The 17,311-nt window shown below is 39.4% G+C and overlaps 1 protein-coding gene across 3 annotated transcripts in view; it reads right to left on the reverse strand.

Annotated features, from left to right (window-relative positions):
- The window catches only part of LOC122807296 (collagen alpha-1(VII) chain-like), a gene marked incomplete at its 5' end in the record, with an annotated part of 1,562,855 nt that overhangs the window by 1,484,655 nt on the left and 60,889 nt on the right, over positions 1–17,311 (reverse strand). For all 3 annotated transcript variants that reach the window (XM_044078425.1, XM_044078422.1, XM_044078423.1), the window contains 1 exon segment: positions 7,865–7,891. In XM_044078425.1, coding sequence (XP_043934360.1) covers positions 7,865–7,891 — 27 coding nt within the window.

The following is a 17,311-nucleotide window of genomic DNA, read 5'->3' on the forward strand; positions in this document are numbered from 1 at the left end:
CATTGGTGCAGTGTAGATGCCCTAAATACATCATGCTAAACTACTACATACAGCAGCAGTGATGTTACAGCTCTCAGTGTACTGCTGATAATACATCTGTGTAGTGAAGATGCCCTAAATACGCCATGATACACTGCTATATATGGCAGCAGTGATGTTGCAGCTTTCAGTGTAATGATGATAATACATCTGTGCAGAGTAGGTGCCCTACAAACTTCACAATATACGACTACATATGGCAGCAGTGATGTTACAGCTCTCCGTGTACTGCTGATAATATATATGTGCAGTGTAGACACCCTAAATGCATCATGATATACTGCTACATAAGGCAGCAGTGATGTTACATCTCTTAGTGTACTATTGATAATACATCTGTGCAGTGAAGATGCCCTAAATATGTCATGATACACTGCTATATATGGCAGCAGTGATGTTACAGCTTTCAGTGTAATGCTGATAATACATCTGTGCAGAGTAGATGCCCTAAAAACTTCACAATATACTACTACATATGGCAGCAGTGATGTTACAGCTCTCAGTGTACTGCTGATAATACATCGGTGCAGTGTAGACACCCTAAATACATCATGATATACTAATACATATGGCAGCAGTGATGTTACAGCTCTCAGTGTACTGCTGATAATACATCTGTGCAGTGTAGACACCCTAAATGCATCATGATATACTGCTACATACAGCAGCAGTGATGTTACATCTCTTAGTGTACTATTGATAATACATTGTTGCAGTGTAGATGCCCTAAATAAATCATGCTATACTACTACATACATCAGCAGTGATGTTACAGCTCTCAGTGTACTGCTGATAATACATCAGTGCAGTGTAGACACCCTAAATACATCATGATTTACTACTACATATGGCAGCAGTGATGTTACAGGTCTCAGTGAACTGCTGACAATACATCAGTGCAGTGTAGATGCCCTAAATACATCATGCTATACTACTACTTATGGCAGTAGTGATGTTACAGTTCTCACTGTAGTGCGGATAATACATCTGTGCAGTGTAGATGCCCTAAATACATCCTGATATACTGCTACATATTGCATCAGTGATGTTACAGCTCTCAGTGTACTGCTGATAATACATTGGTGCAGTGTAGATGCCCTAAATACATCATGATTTACTACTACATATGGCAGCAGTGATGTTACAGGTCTCAGTGTACTGCTGACAATACATCAGTGCAGTGTAGATGCCCTAAATACATCATGCTATACTACTACTTATGGCAGTAGTGATGTTACAGTTCTCACTGTAGTGCGGATAATACATCTGTGCAGTGTAGATGCCCTAAATACATCCTGATATACTGCTTCATATTGCATCAGTGATGTTACAGCTCTCAGTGTACTGCTGATAATACATTGGTGCAGTGTAGATGCCCTAAATACATCATGATATACTACTACATATGGCAGCAGTGATGTTACAGCTCTCAGTGTGCTGCTGATAATACACCAGTGCAGTGTAGACACCCTAAATACATCATGATATACTACTACATACGGCAGCAGTGATGTTACAGCTCTCAGTGTACTGCTGATAATACATCGGTGCAGTGTAGACACCCTAAATACATCATGATATACTAATACATATGGCAGCAGTGATGTTACAGCTCTCAGTGTACTGCTGATAATACATCTGTGCAGTGTAGACACCCTAAATGCATCATGATATACTGCTACATACAGCAGCAGTGATGTTACATCTCTTAGTGTACTATTGATAATACATCGTTGCAGTGTAGATGCCCTAAATAAATAATGCTATACTACTACATACATCAGCAGTGATGTTACAGCTCTCAGTGTACTGCTGATAATACATCAGTGCAGTGTAGACACCCTAAATACATCATGATTTACTACTACATATGGCAGCAGTGATGTTACAGGTCTCAGTGTACTGCTGACAATACATCAGTGCAGTGTAGATGCCCTAAATACATCATGCTATACTACTACTTATGGCAGTAGTGATGTTACAGTTCTCACTGTAGTGCGGATAATACATCTGTGCAGTGTAGATGCCCTAAATACATCCTGATATACTGCTACATATTGCATCAGTGATGTTACAGCTCTCAGTGTACTGCTGATAATACATTGGTGCAGTGTAGATGCCCTAAATACATCATGATATACTACTACATATGGCAGCAGTGATGTTACAGCTCTCAGTGTGCTGCTGATAATACACCAGTGCAGTGTAGACACCCTAAATACATCATGATATACTACTACATACGGCAGCAGTGATGTTACAGCTCTCAGTGTACTGCTGATAATACATAGATGCAGCATAGACGCCCCAAATACATCATGATATACTACTACATGCTGCAGCAGTGATGTTATCGTTCTCAGTGCAGTGCTGATAATACATCTGTGCAGTGTAGATGCTCTAAATACATCATGATATACTGCTACATATGGCAACAGTGATGTTACAGCTCTCATTGTACTGCTGATAATACATCAGTGCAGTGTAGATGCCCTAAATACATCATGCTATACTACTACATATGGCAGCAGTGATGTTACACTTTTCAGTGTACTGTTCATAATACATCTGTGCAGATTAGCTGCCCTAAATACATCATGATATACTACTACATATAGCAGCAGTGATGTTACAGCTCTCAGTGTACTGCTGATAATATATCTGTGCAGAGTAGATGCCCTAAATACATCATGATATACTACTACTACATATGGCAGCAGTGATGTTACAGCTCTCAGTGTGCTGCTGATAATACACCAGTGCAGTGTAGACACCCTAAATACATCATGATATACTGCTACATACAGCAGCAGTGATGTTACAGCTCTCAGTGTACTGCTGATACTACATCGGTGCAGTGTAGATGCCTTAAATGCATCATGATATACTACTACATACAGCAGCAGTGATGTTACAGCTCTCAGTGTACTGCTGATAATGCATCAGTGCAGTGTAGATGCCCTAAACACATGATGATACACTAATACATGCAACAGTAGTGATGTTATACCTCTCAGTTGTGAAACACCTGTGTCTATACTATCAGCTGCGTCATAGTACAGCATAAAGTAAGCAAACATAAATAACTGCATATAAAGAAATCCAAATCGATCTGAGGAAAATGACTGCATCAGGCAGTGCAGGACAGAAGGTTACAGATACAAAAATGCAAATGTCATAATTTTTCTCAGAGGCCCTTGAGTAATAATTTGTATTATTTTATGTTACTGTATTTAAGACTACTTTTTGAAACAAAAAATATCCTTGTTTTCCCGCTTTTCTGAACTAGAATAGTCCAGTCTTCAGATTTTGCTGATCTCTGGGCTTTGTCTTAGTTCCTGTGCTATCCATATCCTTATTTGGATAAGAGGAAGCTTATTTGTTCACCAGTGGGAGTGGGGAGCACTGAGCAGCCTATTTGTCCCTAGAGGAGTGGTTCCAGCCCAGCAACTTGTAGTTTATTGGCCATTTTGGGTCAATTCCTGGCTCTTTTCAACCCCTGCTATAAAGCCCGTTTTTGCGCGCTTTAGCGTGCTTTTGCGTGAAGTTGCTCATACAGCAGCATCGGGCAGCGCCGGTTAATCAAGTTTAAACTATTTCTGGCTCTGTAAAGTCTACTCTTCAATTTTTCCCTTAGAACTGCTCTACTTGCAATCTAAACAGCCTATACTCTAACTGAAAAGCTCAGCACTTGCTCCTAAAGCATTTTTTATACAGGTAAAGCACTCTTAAACAAAAGAAAGTACTTCATTCACCTAAATTCCCTTGAGTACCCATTTCCCTATAGATCCTTTCTGACTCAGTTACACAGCAATCTTTTTCACTATTCTAGCATGTCGAAGGGTCAGTTGCTGGCGTCCTCTCCTGTTCAGCTGGTGAATCTGGGAATCTTGAGGCAATGTTACAATTGCTTCATGTACACAGACAACCATCTCCTCCTCCCAACAAATACAAATATATGTGAGAGATGCAACTATATAGCCAAACTGGAGGCTGAACTCTCTCAATTCAGTACTGGCAAGACCAGTCAGGAGGAGAAGGTAACCACGCACACCACAAACCCAGTCTCACATAGAACTATCACAACTGCAAACCAAACACATAAACACACAAAAACATACTTGGAGGCACTGATTAAAAATCTACCAAAACAACAGAGGCCTCCAAAGCAGACACCCAAGCAACCGCCACCTCAAGACATAGCACATGCAACACATAGTTCACAAAGTCAGTGTGCTAAACAGTCACAGCCCTTAAGGCCAAACAACATGCCAGACACACTTGTAATGGGTGACTCCATAGTCAGACACACTGACGTCCCGCTCACCAGACTGAACAAGAAAAAGGTCACAGTAAGCTGCCTGTCGGGAGCTAGAATCCGCCACATAACACAAGCACTAAGGTCACTCCACAGCAAGTACAAATATGACTCAGTCATTGTACATGCCGGTGTGAACGATCTGAGATGTACCTCCCTGGACTACATGAAAAGAGACATAGAGGAGCTCTCTGATTATGTAGCCCAGGCCGGTATGACCCTGACCCTGAGCAGCATCTTACCCTCACCAAGAATGATGCCACAGTACAAAGACAAAATGATCAGTTTTAACAATTGGCTTAATTACTGGTGTCATTCTAAGGGGATCCAATTTCTGTCTGCTTGGGATGACATGCTCGACAAGCCACACTGCTTTGCAAGGGATGGATTGCACCTGTCACCCCTTGGCTTCCGGATATTGGCCAAGGCTCTTGCCACCCCCATAGTGCCTTTTTTAGGCAAGGCTCAAATGACAAACCTACCTCCCTAGAAAACACAAGTGGAAAAAAACTAAGGATAATGTTGCTCAATGCCAGAAGTCTAAACCTCAAGATGCATGCTCTCGAAGCCCTCCTCAGTATGGAGAACATCGATGTCTGTGCAGTGACTGAAGCCTGGTTCAAGGCTCCTGAGAGCACCCCAGCACTATCAGGTTTTACCTCATATCATGCTTTCCGGCCCCAAAACTTGGACCGAACCACAAAAGGAGGGGGAGTATCCATATTCATCAAAGATACCCACACCTCCAGGTTAGTGGCAATGCACGAAGCATCGGAGACCATCCAGGTGCAACTAACCATAGGCAAAACTGCCTTACAGTTTGTAGCATGCTACAGACCACCCTCTCAAACTCAGGAACCCCACACAGCCTTCCTGAAGACACTGGAGAGTATGAATATCTCTCCAAATACCATTATATTGGGTGACTTCAACTACCCAAACATAGACTGGGAACATTACTCAAGCCCCAACACCCTAGCCCAAAGGTTCCTAGAATTCATAAACTCAAATGCGATGGAACAACTAGTCACCATTCCCACAAGAGGAGACAATATACTAGACCTGATCATCACAAACATGGGGACAAAATGCTCCACACCGGAAGTATATCCCTCATTGGTAAGATCAGACCATAAATTAATCTCACTGGAAATCCACATCCCGCCCCCCCCCCCCGCACAAAAGACCACAGTGAAGAACTTCTCAAAAGCCAACTTCACACTTCTTAAGACTGAAGTGGTATCCTTCAAGGTCCCTGGGCCAGTGGAAACCACAACCCACACTGCTGAATCCTTTACAAATGCCTTCTATGGGCACCTTCAAGAATGCATGGATCATGCATTCCCAAATAAAACCAAGACCCATTCCCCCAAAGGCAGGCACTCGGTCTGGTGGACCCCAGCCATAAACAAACTTTACAACAGAAGGAGGAAGCTACTACATGACAGAGCAAAATCCCTAAAAGGGAAGGCATCTCTGATCAGCACTAGCAAAAAACTACGATCACTCATAAAATCATCCAAGGCCAACTTTGAGAGAAAAATCGCAAAAGACACAAAAGACAATCACAAGGCCTTCTTTAGCTATGTTAGAAACCTGGGTGGAAACCCCCAGATATGCTCAGAGTTAGTCCAAAATGACACAAAATACACTGAACCCACTGACATTGCTAACATTCTGGCAGACAGGTTCAGTGCAAATTTCTCCTCCCTCCCCAAAAGGAGAAATAACTATCCCAGCAGAGTGTAGCCTCCCTAACATCTCAGATGCCCAGGTGAGAGCCGCCCTCTCTAAAGCTAAAAACACAGCATCAATGGGACCGGACGGTGTCCCGGGCTGTGTGCTACATGAACTCCAAGAGGAACTAAACCCACACATAAGGCTGCTGTTTAATCTTAGCCTTACTACAGGATACGTACCCAAAGAGTGGCGTACGGCAACAGTGGTCCCACTTCACAAAGGCGATGCTTCTACGGAGCCTGGAAATTACCGCCCCATAAGCTTGATGAGCCTGGTCTGCAAAGCTATGGAGAGGATCATTATGGAACTCATAAACAAAGACATTGGGGACCTACAGACATTGGATCCTACCCAATTTGGCTTTGTCAAGGGCAGATCCTGGCTTTTCAACTTGGTCGACTTTTTTGAAACAGTCACTAAGGTCATTGATGAGGGTAAGGCAGTTCACACAGCCTACCTTGACCTTGCAAAAGCCTTTGACACAATACCCCACTCGGGCATCATAGACAAACTCACCAGCTTAAATGTAAACCCATATGTCACGAGATGGGTTGCAAACTGGCTCAAGGACAAAACCCACAGGGTCAGAGTTGCTGGAGCTATGTTAGACTCCAAGCCAGTCACAAATGGTGTCCCACAGGGCTCAGTCCTGGGACCCCTCTTGTTTGGCATTTATTTTTCTGAGGTACAGGCAAATATAGGAGGATTGTGGCTGACAAAGTTCGCAGATGACTGCAAACTGGGCGCCATAATTGATACTCCAGCGGACACAAACATCCTTCAGAGAGGCCTCATAGAAACAGATAATTGGTGCCAGATCCATGACCTTAAGCTGAACGCCAAAAAATGTATAGTCATACCCTTTGGGAAAAACAAGGTACCCACAAATTACCACATAGGTGGTAATCCATTAAGTATGGAAGAGGTAATCAGGGACCTAGGGACCCAGGTTGACAGTAACCTCTCATTTGACACTCACATTGCCAAAGTGGTTAGGAAGACCTTCTATATTGCCCACCTTATCATGAAGGGTTTCACATCTAGATCAAGAGAGGTCATTGTGCCCCTGTACTCTTCTCTTATCAGGCCAATGATTGAGTACAATGCCCCATTTGGGATGTATCTTACCCGACACCTGCAGCAGTTGGAAAGACCCCAAAAGTTCCTCACCAAGAGGATAAAGGGTCTTAAACATATGTCATATGCTGCCCAACTGAAAAAACTCCAGCTCTATTCAGTCACATACTGCCTACTCAGAGGTGACCTGTGCCTGACGTACAAGGCCATGTCCAATCCAGAATTAATGGACATGCTCCATCTCAGAAAATCCAAATCCATCAGAGCCACGAGAGCAAGAGACTTAAACCTCAACACAGAAATAAATATGACGTGCTGGAGGGACAGATTCATAACCCAGAGGCTCCCTACACTCTGGAACAGAATCCCAATCCATGTTAGGTAGAGCCCCTCACTAACTCTATTCAAGAGAAATCTTGACGAGTGGATGGGAGATCGTAGGTTTACTTTGGGGGTCATCTCTGTGTCACTACTAGACAGAGGCACAGCAAACTAAACCCTAAATGGGAGTAGTATTCTCATCCTAAGGGGTGGTGAAGCCACACACACACTCTGGCTAGGCTTATAAATGCCCCAGGGCAGATAGCCCAGTATGAACCTATGAACCTATGAACTTTCATACCTGCACACAATCAAATGCACATTAGCATTGAATAAGACCACAAATCATGCAGAACAAACAACACTTACCTCCTCTCCTTTCTCGCCTTTCTCCCCCTGTGATACAGAGCAATGAGAAAAGAAAAATAAATATTAATTTCAGTATCAGTGAGTATGCATTAACAATCCAAATTATATCAACAGTGATTTTTTACTTCTTTTCTCAATTATTAAATTATAACCGGGGGTAATGTCAATACTAGAAGCAAATGGGTTGCAATGATCTTAACAGAACTAGCTAGACACAAAACTGATTTTCATGAAGAAAACAAGTACATTGTGAAGTATTCATCTGGAAACTTGTACTTCATTTTTTACAGTATTTTAATAATAAATCACGTTTCTCCATGTTACTGTAGTTAATCAGCTCTTGGAATATAATACAGTACCTGGTTACATTACTCTCCCATAACTTACTTGAAGATTATCATAATCCCTAAAAATAATGTTGACAATGCTTTACTGCTTTCATTATTTTTTCTTCAGTGTGTAACAAAAGCAAAAACAAACACAAAACAAGCAACAGGCCCCACACATATACACAATATAGACAAAGAAAATTAGCATTAGTTAACTGAGAATGAAAGATCCAAAATCAGCAATGTGTACAATATTTAAAAAATAATGCAAAACGTTGTTGAAATACATTACTGACTAGAGTATAAAATTCCAGGGACATTGTTGCATGCCACACTGTAATCTATCATTTTCACTCTTGACATCACAACTGGTGTCCCGCAATGGCTTAAATTAGGAAATGCTTCCTGATTATAAACTGGCAGCTATCTAACAGCCTTTATACAAACGTTTGGTAGACATATTATTTCATGTTATTTCACATTAAAGGTTAATATTGTAAATGTAGTAAATCATTGCAAAACAAAATCAGAAGCTGATCCTATTTATAACAAAAGTAGCAAATTATCCCATTTATTATAATGTCATGGTATAAAAACGCTTATTAAAACGTATACTTGCCCTGAAGGAAATCAAGCTGATAGACTGACGCTGCTTTCCCTGACAGCTAAAACTCTACTCTAAAAATGTGTCACCGAAAGTATTTTCTGTGAAACTCAAAGTAAATAATTGTTTGCAGAGGCAAGACCCCCTGCACTGCCCCATGTGGGAGGGTCACCTCCATACCACCAAACTTAAATGTGTCTACTCCAAGGTCACACAATACTGGAGGAAAGGGAATTCTCTACTATTGGTGAAAGTGTTTTTGGTGAACTATTTTTGCTGAAATGGCAGTTGCCTAAACTGTCACTAATTTATTGCCATGCTCCCAATTCCCAGTGAAGTATACTTATGAGCAGAAACATGCATTTGAGATGCGTAACTAACTACTTTAGCCACAGTTAGTGAAAGTCTGTGAAATGAAAGCAATACCTTCTTGCAATTCTCTGGTTTGTACAAGGTCTACACATTTGGAATACCCTGCCTTGTAAAACTAAATTCAACACTATGAAACAATGACTTTCTCCACAATCACAAAAACATTTTTGCATAAGAATAATCATTGTACAAAAAAATGATATTGAAACTCTACTGGTTCTGTTATGTCCCAAAATGCCACAGAAGAAAAAAAATTGTGGGCTCTTTTGATTGATGTAAATGGCTGTGTCATAAATGCAGAGCACCAGTATGTGTGTGTATGTGCTGGGGGGGGGGGGGGCACACACACCCTGCTATATATTGCTGAACCTTAAGGGTGAGGAAACCTCTTCACTGCTTAGGTTACACAGTCTTGATAAGCCCAAGCTGCAATATCTAACTAATACATGCTGAACCCTGTTCCAAACAAACTAGCAGTGATATAACTCATGTACAACCATAAATCTTTGCAAAATTGTGAATAAAGTGATGCACCTGTTAAGATTACATATTCTGTCTCAGGTCTCTGCCTCATATACTACTTGATGGCCAACTGCTTTCAATAGTACTTCTAAGCACCAACATAGCATACTACAGTTATTTTAGCTCTTGCTTCAGTGGTTCTGAGAACTCTCAAACTTAAAGGAACAAATGGGTTAAGTCCAATTGGAAGAGAAGAAAAAACTTGTACTGATGGAAGATTTCTGAATTCTGTAAAACAGCCAACAGAGCATGAAATCATAAATGACTATGTCATTTTAACGTATTACTAACTAATCAATATACTCACACATGGCTAAGAAGATAGGCGCCAAACAATGCAGTACAACTGATACTAATAAGGATTCTACGTCAATTTATATGATCATATTCTAACCAAAACTGTAATCATATAAATAAGGAATCTGAAAAGCCTGTTACAAAATGCTACAGATAAGGAATTAAATTCAGCTGATTCATTATTTTTGCTTAACCTACCAACAACTACATAGATATGTTCGTTCTAGAAACATAAGCATTAGTACAGCAATATAACTATGGATATATTCCTGGGCCAAGAAGTTAACTATAAAGCAGGATGGAGCGTGGACACCCTACCCTGAAAAAGTCTCCATAATCATGCACGTGAAGCACATTACTAAAGTATAATGATAAACCTGCTCAGAACATATTTAAGAGATCCTTACATGAGACAACTGAATGCCTACAGAAAATGTTACTGGCATTATGGAAGTATGACTTTCAAGAGTAGTGTAAATCACAGAAGCTTATGCAGATAAAAAAATAACCCAAGCAGAGCATACATTGAGGAATAGAAAACAAATCTGAAGAAGTATGACTATGCTGACCAGACTGTTTGTTAACTACCTCAGAGTACAGTAAAAGACCTTTACAGGTAAAGGAACTTTCACCAACACATACAGTAAAAGACCTTTACAGGTAAAGGAACTTTCACCAGCACAAATGGGAGGATGACTAGGGTCCAAGTTTCATGCATAAATTTCCCATTTAGTATCAGAAAACAGGCAACCAGCCTGGAACTACTGCAGAGAAGGCAGTAAAACCAAATGCAGTTTTTTGATAAAACAGCCAAAAATCTATTTTGAAATAAGGAGAGAAGGTGAGAATTGTTTTGGATCAAAATTTGGGGTCATAAGTCTAGCCCCTTCGCACAAAGGTATAAAGCCCTTACTGTGTCCCAGATGACCAGGGTTTGACTAGTGGCAGAGGTAATGGAGGGATCAGATGGGCGACAGGATCATGGGAGTGAACAGCTGATGCTGGCTCATCTATCTGGGGGAGGGAGGCTGCTTAGTCCTGCAGCAAGCAGCATTAAGAGAAAGGCAAGCTCCATGCTGCAGGCAGTGTACCTGATAGATGGGAGATTGTGCATACTCAGAAGTGAGCTTGCACCTCCTGTAGGCAGTCTGCTGCTGGGTGAGAGGGGAGTTAGGACACACTCCCAATCAGCAGTATGGTGTTGCCCCAGTGTCCTTGATCTCCTCATCGATCAGGACATGGACCAAGCTGAATTCAGGGGAGGCTAAGGCAGGTCATGGTGAAGGAGTAACGGAGCTAGTAGCAGCTGATGGTTAGCTGTGGGAGAGAACAAAAAAAATTAAGGTCATAAGTCACAGTTACAAGCCACTGTTGTTTCTCATTATACCCAGCCAAGCTCTTGTGTTGCCTTGGATATGATATGTAACTCAAAAAAAAAAATCATAGGGACCTGCCAGAAATGATTTTAGGAAAACTGCCATATGTTGGCTGTCAGGACTAACCAGAGCTTCTAGTGACGCGTTCTCCATAAACAATGACTTCAGCTACAAAACCTTCTCCACATATCAACTCAAAGTCTGTGATGGCTCTACTTCAATCAGCAGCCACTAAGGTTACTAGTCCGAGTGGTAATATTCAAATGTAGGGCAATTCAAACTTGCCTAGTGACTGTAAATATCATACACATTTTGAAAGATTAGTCAACAATACCATACAGTATCAAAAGTGCAATTAATTTATATCAGAACTCATTGCAGGAGCAGGTTTGAACCATGTTTGATGTCCAGGAAGCTGCAAACAAAGTCATACCAATAACTTGCTCTTCTAGAAGGCTGAAACAGCTTTATAGCTCAGATCAAGCCATATCAATGTACAAAATAAAATACAAGTGATAAAATAATAAAAAAAAAAAAAACACTGCAACATATCTACTCAAACAGAAAGGCAATATGGAGTTACAGAGTTTCATTAACATACCATAGGCAAACAATCTGTTCAGTTACAAACCACACACAAAATCATGGTTTCCCATATTTAGTGCCAAGCTTACTATATAGTGAGTTGATTAGGCTTAACATATGTTCCAGACCAGAGGTGGTAGTGAAGGAGAACAGAGAAATTAAGTCAGCGGTGTTAAAATGTTTTTTTTATTTGAATATCTGTTGTTACTGTGAGCATACATGCATAACTGCACTATATTAATATAAAATATATTGCTGTTCGGACTCATGAGTGGGAGGATAAACTATAACATCTCCTGGATAACAGCCAAAACAAATCCTGCTTTACCTCTGCAATGGACATCTAAAATGTACTATTTAAAATGTATGAATGGATGATTTTTGAAGATTACTGCAGTGGCAGCTGTAGATTTGGAACAGTAATCCTTAATCTAGCCAGTCAGAGTTATGATGTGTTTATCATAAAAAAGGTAAAACAGCTATTCATAGGTTCACATATAAGCAATACACTAATTGCCCTTGAGGGTCATTTTAAGCTTAGCCAGTTTATCTTTTAGTGCTTGAATTAATCTACCCATTTGGTGTTACATTAGCCTTACCCATCCCATGGTTGATAATACCCCTTGTGAGAATAACTGGGATCATACCATAGATACTTTGAGGTGACCTGTGCATGGGATTAAGCATTTAGGACCTGCCTCTGTCCATCAGTAGTACAGGAGTCAGTCTTGGGGAAATTTTTTGTTTCACATCCGTAAATCCAAGTTTCACTTGTATATGGGCAAGGATAAGCTTCATTTTACATGGACAGGCAGTCTGTTCCAAAGCAGCACTATCCTCTGAGAGTTATACCTGTCCCTCCAAATCATTCTCTTGATGTTGCAAAAGAGATTTAGATCCCTAGACCAAGTATTTGTGAAGCCATTTGACTTGTTGAGATGCAGTAAATCCATCAGTATAGTGTCACAGAATGCCTTGTATGCCAGACAAAGGTCAAGTCTTAGCAAACTGCAGGACACTGAGAATAAGTGACAGGGCTTTGAGTCGATTCATGTAGGATATATTGTTTAGGCCTTGAATACTTTTAGTAAGGTAGCTCTGTGGGCTCCAGTTGTTGCATGTATCTGGACAGACAGCTACCAAAAGGAGGTATTATATGCAATGAATAGCATTATGATGACTGAGTAAAGGGGCACAATGACCTCCCTAGATATAGACACAATCCCTTTGTTTATAAGTTATGCAATATAAAAGGACTTTCTTGCAAAAATGGATACATGCTGATTGAAAGTTAAGTCACTCTCAACATAAGTTCCCAAATGCTGAACAAATGGGTCATTTCTTAGGGGCTTTGTCACTGTGGTAGTTACCTAGGGTAGATGACTTCCCAAAGGATACAGTAATGTATTTTTTGGAATTTAGTTTCAGTGGATGATTTTGTCACCAGTTATCTATTTGAGACAAACCTTCCTGCAGTATGGCTAAGTTACTTGGGGATTCAATGACTACTCCTAACTTGCAGTCATCTGCAAACTTAGTCAGCCAAACCCTTTCATACTGGTGCTTGCTTCAGAGAAGCAGACGACAAATAGGAAAGGTCCCACCACAGAACCCTTGGGGAACCAATAGTGACTGGTCTCTTTGTGGAGGTAACTTCCCCTACTTTGATTTCCTGCATCCTATAGGAGAGCCAAATGGTAATCTAGTGGATGACATAGGGGTTTATTCCCAGTTTATTTAGCTTTTATACTGTGTCTGAGCTGAGGATAGTATCATAAACCTTAGTCAGATTGAGGTATGTAGTGTGTACTGTTTTACCTTTACCAATTGCACTGGTAAACATTTCAACACTGTACAGTTATGGATCACAAGCTTCAGGACTTTATCTTATTAGGATTACCTGAAGACTATCATGATTCCTTGGGTGGCAGACATATCTCTTTTTAGTTAATTTGCTAAATTTAATAAAGAAGAGACCATAGACTTTGATCCTTTAAACTCTGGAGATGAGATCCACAAATATAATCGAAGATTCTTGGGGTTACTGGAAGAAGAAAAAATGGGACTTGCTTGATAGCAATCTGGTAATGGCACCTTTTAAGCTATTTCAGTAGGGCTGATGTCAAGGGAATTGAGTGCTCCAGAGACTGAGTAGATTGATTCCTCAGGATGAAGAGCTAAGACATGGCCTTGCTGACACCAGTTTATTTTCTTATATATGTATAAAAAGTTCATTAGATGCTGAACCCAGTCCTGGAGTAAGGTTAATATGAAGGATTTGGTGTCTAATATTGACACTAGGAATCTTTTTGTCTGAGATGGAAGCAAATCTGATTTCTGAAAACTGAAAGAGATATACAGACTCTAGACCTGAGGCAAAATTATATGAAGTCTACTTGGGGTATAAAAATACCTATGCAAATGCTTACAAGCAAAAATCCTAAACCTCCTGGACTTTGTTGCATACCTGGCAGCCATACATATGTCTTGCCAGGGTTCCTTTCTAAACTGTTTTTCCATTCTCTCTTCTGATTCTTTTCTAACATCCTCTGATTGATTCTTATATTTAAAGTGCAATATTTTATATTCACTGCTAATTATCCTTTTTTAACAGCAGTTTCTGTTCAAGGTTCAACTAAAAACTGTACTAAAACAGGTCTTTTACTTAGGATTCCCTTCCCATTTCTCTTTGCCTATACTTTGACTTGCAGTCAGAAAGACTTGGCCTCATCCCACTCTATTACCTCTCTCTCTCTAATAATTTGCTCCCAATACCTTGGCTCCTTCGCCAGTTTTCTCCAGTAAATTACAGCCCCTTTTTGCCTATTTTCTTTACTCTAAGTTGCAATCATCCTTATTGGCAAAATCTCATTTCTCCATTCTTGTGTTGCCTTAGTTCTTAGAAAACTTTATGCTACTTTAATAATATAATACTCTTTAGGTTTGTTATTATTCTCCTTAAGGATCTGTGTCAAAAATCTTATACTGTCCTTATTTCTTTAACTTTCCTCCTGCTTCATCATCTCTTTCTACTTTGAATTATAATTTTCTGCTTGTGTTACATACATATGAGCCTTAACTATGTATCTCTAAAACATCCCTGCAAATCAGGTAGTTCTAAACATTCTTTTGGAAGGATCAATTTATCCCACTTAACTCTTGCCTTATTCCCCTCCAAGATAAATTGCTTCAATACTTTATTATTGTCCACAACTTCTCCTCTGGTTGATAAAATATGCCTGACCAGTCTATAAAACTAAAGGGATTAAAAACATTTTCACTGCTTATATCTTGCTATTCACATCCATAAACAAGAGCTTTAGTTCCTCAGTTTTTGTATTATATTTTGCTTAGTCTCTTCCCACATATCATTAGTTGCCATAACAGAAGCCTTTTTAATCCATACACCTAAATATTTCATGTTATCCGGTCTCCGTAAACATGGGTACTGCTAAAACAATTTGTGAGTGTGTCCATAATTTAAGGCTAAAGACTTTGTTTTATCTTCATTAATTTTATTTCCCAAAAAGACTTGAAATTGTTTCAAAATGTTTCACAACACTTAGATGTAATCAGATACAAAACAGTATCATCTGGAAATAAAGCCTTGATTACCATAATAAAAGAATCCTTGAATTTCTGAGTCCTTGGTTTATTTATTTATTTTTGCCAATGACTCTAAATATAAAGGAAATAAAGGGGAAAAAGTACACTCCTGCCTGGTTCCTATGTTCAAACACAATGTATCATAGAGGAACCTTCCCATTTTAATTCTTGCCTCTGGTCCTTCATATGTCGGCTGAATTAACCTTATTTTTGTATCAGTGAATACAAATGCTTGCATTGCCCTCCTCATAAAATCCCACCTTACTCTGTCGAATGTTTTTGTTGCATCAAGACCCATCAACAACGTTATTTTCTTACATTCCACTTCCCTCTGGATCTTCATTGTTCTATTAATGTTGTCAAATGTTTGCACTGATTCATATATATTGATTTTGGCAACACCTTTGTCTTTCTTTTAGCTAGTACAGACACAAACACTTTATAATCACGGTTTAATATTGCAATGGGTCTACATGAAGCTGGGTCTGATCGGTCTTTACTATTTTGGGTAATACAGTCACCACAGCTTTCTTCCAAGATGTTGGTGCTTCCCTTCCTTTTCAAATTAAACAAAATCTTCCAGATCTTTATCACTCTCTTCCCTCCTAATTTACAGACTTCCACAGGAATACCATTTGTGCCTAAAGAATTTCCTGCAGATTGATTATACATCACAATTTTTATCTGATCTCCTCCTATCTTAACTATTAGTTTTTGAGCCTCATCTACCTCTAACATTGGCATAATTAAGTCTTATAATTTCAATTTTTGCTCTTTCCTGATTTCCACATTTCCCCTGTTTTATACAAATTTTAATAACATTTCCAAAATATCTTTAATACCTCTATAGGATCTCTGCTTACTTTTGTTATAGGCTCCCTAAGTTTGCTGACAACCCTTACTACTTCTGTTGGCTATGTTGTTGTGATAAACATTTTTGTGGTCTGGAGTTATTATCAAAAATAGTTGCTCAACGACAATGTTTCTAAAGTCATGCTCATTATTCAAATACTTTCTTATTTTCTCTTTAGCACTCTGCAGTTCTACCCCTTCTTGTTCTGTGAGATTCTCCTTATTCTCCAATACTTTAATCTTTGTCAGTCCATCTAAATAATTTGTATTACTTCTTAAAGATTAAGTTCAAAGTTCCACTTTGCCTTTCAGATTTTTAAAATCATCAGTTTTAGAATTCTTCCTGCATTTCTGTGGAGTGCTGATGCAATGAAATGGACTGCAATTACTGAATAAGTAGTACAAATATTTTTTAAACATTTCTGCGTGTAAATCCTGATGACTAATACAATGAAGACACTACACTAGAAGGACGTTATTGCATCACGCATTTTGATGACATTGTTCTGGGTTTCAAGCTACTTCTGGGAACTGATCAGGAAAACTGCTCACTTAAACATCCAGGGCAGTTAATCGTCAGGTTGTACAAGTGGAAACATTTAAAAAATACTTTTACTATGCATTCATTAACTGCAGTACATTTCAGTGCATCATCAGTCCACAATAATAGCAGGAAGAATGTGAAAACTGACAATTTAAAAAAAAAATTAAAAGGTAAGAGGATCTTGGAAAGTGAGCTTTAAACAAGCAGTTTTCCTGCATCTGCATCAATGTTTCTTCATATTTACTTTAATTCACTTGCAAAGTGATGTGGCAAAACTATTTATTTTGTCCCTTATTTATATCATTATTGTCAATTAAAAATTAAATGTATTTTAGAATTATATGCAGTCGGTAATGCCAG

This window comes from Protopterus annectens, chromosome 7.part0 (genome assembly GCF_019279795.1).
Source record: "Protopterus annectens isolate FY-2018-M chromosome 7.part0, PAN1.0, whole genome shotgun sequence".
NCBI classification, from domain to species: Eukaryota; Metazoa; Chordata; order Ceratodontiformes; family Protopteridae; genus Protopterus; species Protopterus annectens.